Source organism: Etheostoma spectabile, chromosome 12 (assembly GCF_008692095.1).
Source record: "Etheostoma spectabile isolate EspeVRDwgs_2016 chromosome 12, UIUC_Espe_1.0, whole genome shotgun sequence".
Classification (NCBI taxonomy): Eukaryota; Metazoa; Chordata; class Actinopteri; order Perciformes; family Percidae; genus Etheostoma; species Etheostoma spectabile.
Window position 1 is genome coordinate 5,561,452 of NC_045744.1, and position 7,793 is coordinate 5,569,244.

Sequence of the window (7,793 nt, forward strand, 5' to 3'; positions counted from 1 at the left end):
TTAGTTATCATCCGGATCCACTCACTCTGGTCAGGTTTTTTGCATCTTAAAATTCTCTTTTTTTCCATTCTTCACAATGTGCCACATATCGTACTCATGTTTGATTTCCTGGTGTTTCTCTCTTAGTACCTTCTGCACAGATGGGTGGCACTCCATGGTCCACAAGCTTGGCCTGGCATCTCTACATACCTTCTACCTCGAGCCTATTTTTCACATCAGTCACCCGCATTTTTTCCTGAGCCACGTTCATCTTTGATTCTGTGTCGAGCAACGAGTAGGTGTCAAAGGTTGCATTATAGCCAGGGCTGCCATACCGCGCATCCCCTGAGACAGTGATCAGCTTGTCACTCACAGCACTCATGACCCCCTCATTGTAGAAAGCCCAGACGTAGTTGACCTCCGGTATGATGTATGCTTTCTGCATGTTATACCACTGCCTCTCTGACATGACCTCCAAACAAAAGTTCCACACACCTCCAGGAAAGGACTGCACTCATTCCCTTTCACAAACACTGCAGCCGGAACAGTGATGTTGCGCTCCACAACTCCCGTAATTTGATTTTGCAAATACCAAATGTAATTATGGCCATCCACACAGCGTGTATTTACAGTCACCCCAAAACCACTGTTGGACAAGGCTGGTGGTTCTTCTAGATATTTGCCACTTCCAGTGACAAATTGAAAACAACATTAACAACTGCTTGTTAGAGACAATGCCTTTCCTGTGACCAATACAGTTTGTGTCTTCCTCCTCTACATCACTGCAACTGGCACTGTCATCAAAAACAAAAGTCTTCATTGGGGTCCTCAAAGGACCCCTTATCCTCTTCTACTTCATTACACCTTTGATCAAATGACAGGGTGGTGAAAGTTTTCCACAGCAGGGCAATAGAGATGGTCATTTATGAATGTTGTAATGTCAACCAGGTCATCAGTTATTGTAGCTCTGCTCCTGACTTGCTTTTTCCTGCCCTCATGAAGGTTCTCCTCAACTGAGCTGTCTGTGTACCAACAGATAAACTGAATCTGGCTTCACAGAGTATGTCCTGATCCTCACTGTCCACTGTAGACATGCATGCCTGCTTGGTCTGAGGGAAGGTGGATGAGGGGGGAGAATTTGTAAAGAGCTGTAAGATCTATTTGTGCACCACACATATACATTTTACTACACATTGTGCTGATGAAGTACTAGTAACTGTTTTGTGGTTTCTGATGTTTCCTAATGTATTATGTATCAATAATGTCTCAAAGTTTAGCATGAAATACAAAATTGTGTCTAAAATATGCATTACATTGTATTTGCAATGATGTGCATTGGAATGTACACATTCAATTATTAATGGACCAATAGTTGTGTTAGAAGAAGGAAATATGGTTGGAGGATGGAGGGCTGTCTACTGTATACTGTCATGCAATTTATTGTAACCAAGCACATTATGAATTTTAGGAAACAGAATAATTAGTTATAAATTAGTTTTTACAAAAAGAAGATTTTTCCATGAATCCTCTATGTTAGCGAATATAACGTTGCCTAGCATGTTTGGTAGCTCGTTAAATAGCTTCTTGGATAATTTCACACATTTTTTCACTGGTTACAGAAAATGAGCCGGTTGGCTAATTGGCTAGCTTTTTTAGCTTGGGGGTTCAGTTCTGAGTTCAGCATAATTAGTATAACAGAAAAAGAATACGTTCATTCGATGTTTGAAGTGAATAAAAAAAGCCATGTATGCTGTAAAGCCTGTAATGTGCATGTAATGTCATCAGAGTTTGCCAAACTGCCGGGGCTATCGGCTAGTAGCTAACATCAGCGGTGGCTAGCATGGGTGTATTAAGAGAACGGTAACACTATACATAGCTATACCTAGATACCGTTACTACAGACAGTGATAACTGTGTAAATGAATACTTCCTTGAGTTCCAAAAATACACATGTCCTCTACAACTGTATCATTTTGGCTGTCTTGTTTGTGTCCCCTCGCTACATACCTGCACCCAAGTCTTTCATAAACCCATAGGGAAAACACAGCTTAGTTTATTATCAAAGTGTGACTCTAACTTGGCCTGTGCCCAGCTGTGCATCGCTGTGTGCCAATAGCCCTGGCAGTAACACTCACTTTTTGGCTGTGTTGACATGGACTCCCAGAGTGAGACTCAGCCATTTATAGGTCACCTGTAAATAGAAAACACATGGCAATACACTCTAGAAAATGCATATGCAGCACCTCATGTAAAAGTCTTCTTTAACATGTGATACATCCTACAGCAGTCCATTTCAAAATCACAACCGTTCATCAACTAGCTAGCTAGGTAACGTCATAAAAAATACTTGTTTTGTTTAATTTAGGCTTAATTTTTTAGATTATCATAAGCCGAATTGACCACAAGCCCTAACAAAATCGTAGATAGTTGTCAGGCATAAAATGATGTACATTACCCTGAAAGAAAGCCAACCGTAAGTTAAAAAGGCAGCTTTTATCTACGCAGTTCAACGGCTAACGTAACTTCGGTTCTGACGTTGATTTGGCATTATCTCGCCCACAATTAAGCCAAGAAACACGGACATATTACGAATCAAGAGTGCACTCACTATCTTATTGTGGTCGTTGACAAATTCGTCGATGTTATCTAAATAAAGCTCGTCCATTTTGTTTGATTATCCGTGAATGAAGACGTCTTGTTTGACGGATTGGATTTAAGTGCGCGGGAAGGAGTTTATTTACTTCCTATTAAATGTCACGTGTCTGTTCTCGCTTCCGGTAGAATGAGAGCCTACAGCCCGCCATCTACAGGCCAACACGGGTATTGATGGCGATTTCTATTTTATTGTTATTATTATTTATTATTATTATTTCTATTATAGCCAACTATTATGAAGCAAATGCACTATTTACTTCTGTTTGAGTAAACAGTCCTCCTCTCTTGAATCACTGTATTTGAGTTACTTAATTTTGCTAGAGTTTCTACTTTACATTTTAGCATTTATTTATGTCTATTTAAAAGGGACAATGCACATCAACTGACATTTTTTAGTTTACACTCAAAATGTAGATGTACCAGAGTTAGCAAAAAAAGTTAATTTTCATCTGTAGTCCCTCGGCACATCAACACATGATCATAAGATTATTTTTATTAATTAATTTATAAATTAATAAAAATAATGTAAGAGATAGAAAGCAAATTAATTAAGAAGATGAACAGAAAAGAGAGGGGGACAAAAAATAGTTCTAACGCATGTAAAGGAAATAGTGTAGGTTCATTTTTTACTTAATTGCAGATTAGGATAGTATAGAGAAAAGCCCATACAATGTTGCTTTTTTATATCAAATATGTATGTTATGTGTCCTTCCACTGATCTGCATCTAAAAGTAAAGATGCCAGGTTGTTCCCCCAGTGCCTTAGCTCCTTTTTTGTAAAATTATACTTCAATAAAGGCCTTCTTTCAGTAAGTGCACTCCAGTTAAATGTCGTTTTATTACTTCATATCTCTAAGCACTTTGCATTGCATTACCTGCATGATATAGCAAGATCTTTTGTGGTTAATGAGCTGTATTGTATTTTTGTAAAAACACTTTTTTCTTTTTATTCCTGTGGCTAAATAATACGTGACTGCTCTTTTGCTTGATTATATGTGGTTTTGTCCAAGGTGGAATCAGCGTTTTATCAACCACGGGTGGGATTATTTGCACTTTAATATCCGTTTACATTGTAATATTTCATTTTTCTTGCCCCGTTTAACACCGTACATCCTTGCATTTTCATATCTTCCTGCAATGTTATGTCTATTTACATGTAACTTTTGCCTTACATATTTGCTGTTTATCATTCATAAGATGGCACCTGAAAGCAGTGATGAAAAAAGAAAATGTTCAGAAAACTGTAAACAAAACTACATCAAGTTTTCCGTTTGCAGCAGCAGTTGCACTCATTCAAAGAATACTTTCAATTTCCTCCAGTATTTGTCTGGCAAGTGCTTTCAAATATGTGAGAATATTTTTTTTTTAAAGAACTCTCTCCTCATTTCCTGTAATTTCAGTTCCGATGGCTCTTGCCATTGAATGGCTAGTGGCTGTAGTTGTGCACCAAGGCTTAATTTTGGGAAACTTCAGATACAGTATTAGGGGACTACTAAGGTCTATTTAAAAGAGACTTCAGATACAGTATTAGGGACCACTAAGGTCTATTTAAAAGAGACTTCAGATACAGTATTAGGGGACCACTCAGGTCTATATAAGAGCATCCAAAGAGCACCATGTCATGGGACCTTTAATAATTGGCGCTACAGCTGCAGAAGGCGGTTATTAAAGAGAGACAATGAGGCTCTTCTGTAGGGGGGAGATCAGCAGCAGTTATTACTGCATCACAATACAGTCAACTTACATGTAAAGATTTCCAAACAAATCTCTGGTCAACATGAGGCAACTCATTCCCAGCTCCACGGCTTGTCATCTGTCTGCATCAGGCGAAGATCGTTATGACTGGAAATAAGGCTGCGGAAACTGCTCGTACATCACTTGTTAGGTTGAATCTTTTTCAGTGCTGGAGTTAAGAAACATGGACAAGATGATAAGCAGAGGCATGAATATTGATGGCGTGCATGGTTTTCTCTTACATACCAGAGTTGATCTACTGTTGTGCCAATAAAAAGCAACATCAGACTGTCAGAGGCAGTATTTGTTGATTGTCTGACAACTGAAAAACCAACAAATGATGTAGATTCAGGTCCATTTTGAGCATTGTAGTATATGTCGACGACGTGCTCCTGAGATCTCTGCAGGTTAAGTCCATAGACTATCTGTCCAATCTGAGTTTTCTGTTGCACGACTAAAACAACCTTTAAATGTACACGTTCCACCAAAACAAGTTCCTTCCCGAGGCTTTTTTGCAGCAGCACAGTGGAAATGACAAATGCCAATAAACCGGAGCACGTTTTTCTCCTATCCCGAAAAGCTGTGTGGACTAGCCGGACCCTTCCTTGCAACGCTGTGGAGGAAGATCTGGCAATGCAAGACTATGGACATCACCATGTACCAACTCAGCTGTAGAAAATAGTAATGGCGACAGGTCAGCACGGGCCCCCATTAACACTACCCGTTATTAAAAACACAGATTGCCGTTTTGGAAGAACCTCACCTTGCATTGAAGGAGGCCAAGTTTTGATTCCTGGATAATGCAATAACCCACACTTTAGTGAAGAACAATTGCAACTGCCCTTTCAACCACATACATATCATTGATCGCACAGCGGTGAAATTCACACCATCCATGTTGGGGGGGGGGTCTGCATCCCATTTCTGGCCAAAGCATCAATACAACCTGTGTTTAATTAGATCTCTGCAGTCAAAGAAAATCTAAAGCCCAAACAATAGAAGGTAATAGTCTGATGAAGCCATACGTTTGTTGCTGCAGACACAAGAGCTGCAGCCAATTCTGAGAAAACATTATTTGTGAGCCAGACAATATCCATGCTTGTTAAATAAGCAACATTGGTATTATGAACCCACCCAAATCTGAACAAATAGGGTTCAATATGATTGATATTCAAAGAGGTGAGAAGGAAAACTGTCACGTGCAGGTGTGTTCTCACCATTTTTGCACTCAGATGATCTTAGAGTAATACAGCTCTGACCCTTCGGTTCACAGAGGAGCTGATCGGCCTGCCAACTTCTGACAAAAATGTCAAAGAGAAGAGCGGCGACGTGCAGCAGAGAAGGGAAAAATATTCCCCTAATGACGAGAATCACTGTCTTACCACGAAGAGCAAAACAAAAAACCCTCAGTCGGATCAGAGTTGGTTCCGATGAAGGAACGAGGCCAGCGTGATCTTCTTAGTCTTTCTTCCTTTTTCTCATTGTACACGAGTCAAATTGGACTATGCAACCTCTGTGTGTTCAGCCATTGCAGGTCAGCATGTGATCCATCGGTCTGAAGCACGGCAGAGGTAGAAAATGTACAACAGGAGACGATTCTCTGAGCTGATTAGATTGATAGATGATAGATGATAGATGTACTGTTACAGTTTAAGAAGGGAGGACCCAAAAGCAGAGGCAGAGCAGGCAGGAGGGAACTTCAGCAAAACCTTTATTAGCAGTCCAAAAGGAGATACGCAGGGAGCAGACACAGTCCAAAAACAAAGGAATCAAAAATACCAAAAATCCAACGGAACAACAGGTCTTAGCCAGGCAAAAAGCAGGAGAACATCACAGGGGATTACTCACTGGGAAACAGGGCGAAGGGAACAGGAAAACACTCCAGGAAAACTGCAATGCAGACAAACAAGAAGACTCACACATGTCACACAGACTGGCGAAAACAGGCAGGAACACAGAGACTGGAACGCCAGACAGAACGATCTGACAAGAGACAAAGGAAACACATGGGTTAAATACAAGAGGTAACGAGGTAATGGGGAACAGGTGAGACGTCAGGTGAAGCACATTAGGGCGGGGCTAGGCAATCAGACAGGCAAAAGTAAAGCTAGACAGGATCAGACAAGACAGGAAACCATGCTACAAAATAACACAGGAAACGAAGCATACAGACGCTTACCGGGAACAGGAGACAGATCAGGCACACAGGACCGGGGAAAACACTGAGACATCCACAGGGAGGCAAAAACAGGAAAACAAACCCAACAACATACCCCAAACCACAACATGTACCCTGGTACAGCTGTCAGACTAATGTGAGCTACTGTGCCCTGATCATTCATTTATTTATTTAATTATTTATTTTTAGTAATTCAGGACAATGCACATTGATGAACCTGCACAACAGTACATGTAAATGTGCCAGATTGTAGCCCGAGGGCTAATTTCCATCTGCAGTCCAATAGGCAAGTTGTAGTTACAGTAAAAAAGACATAGGATAGTAGCATTTAGTATATAAAAACAAGAAGAAACAAAAAGAAAAGAAGAAAAAAGAGAAAGAAAAAACACAAGTTAGCGGTGATTATATGTTTGGTTAGCTCTAAGCCACAGCTTAACCTGGCTCTTAAAGGAGGCCAAAGTGGGACGCTCCCTTATAGTTGGAGGAAGTGTGTTCCATAATGCACTGCCTTTAATAGATAGTGCATTATGACTGAATGAGGTTTTTCTAAAAGGAAAAATTCATGGTTCCTTATGCGTTTTTAAGGAATTTGAAAGTCAAGGAGATAGGATTTGCTTTAAGCTGAACTGCGATTGAACCCCCAAACACTTCTAATGTCACACCAGAGTGTATTTCGAGCAGCCCAACGCCCCATCCAGCTTAAGAGCCTCTCTGGTTTGACCTAATGGGGCAAAAGTAAACCTTGACTGGAACCTCAACCCTGCATGTAGATGACACTTCTCATTTCTGAGGTATTTTGTGTTCACCCCTAGCCTGGTCCTACCAGACTCTTATACATCTCATTGGTACAGAGAGTCTGGCCACTCTCTATTGACAAGTACTCTGGGTACTCTGTTAAAGTTTGAAACTATTAGATCTACCAGAGCACACATTAACAGAAGTAGATGAAAGAGAAGAGCACACTGCGTTCATAAAAAATTAATATAGTGCGGGTGCATTTTTTCAAGCAAGATCAGCAGGAAAGGTACTCGTGGACTGAAGAAAAGCCATTTATAGATTCAATAATAGGAAGCTATAATCAATAATAGCCCTACAGGATTGCGCCAAGTCTGACGTGAAAAGTACTTTCTGATTATAGTGTTTGATTTGTGTCATGGCCTTGTTCATCGCGCTGTGGTTTCACTGTGTGTTCACTGCTTAGTGAAGCAGAGAGGGAATGACACACACACACACACACACACACACAC

At 40.4% G+C, this 7,793-nt stretch overlaps 1 protein-coding gene across 3 annotated transcripts in view; it reads right to left on the bottom strand.

The window, feature by feature from the left end:
* LOC116698790 (DNA polymerase delta subunit 3) overlaps nt 1–2,751 on the bottom strand; it is a 16,320-nt gene extending 13,569 nt beyond the window's left edge. For all 3 annotated transcript variants that reach the window (XM_032530964.1, XM_032530962.1, XM_032530963.1), the window contains exons 1-2: nt 2,588–2,751; nt 2,115–2,170 (exon numbers count right to left, since the gene is read on the bottom strand). In XM_032530964.1, coding sequence (XP_032386855.1) covers nt 2,115–2,170; nt 2,588–2,644 — 113 coding nt within the window. In that variant the 5' untranslated portion in view covers nt 2,645–2,751. The remainder of the gene's footprint in view (nt 1–2,114; nt 2,171–2,587) is intronic.
* Between the last annotated feature and the right edge of the window lie 5,042 nt (nt 2,752–7,793).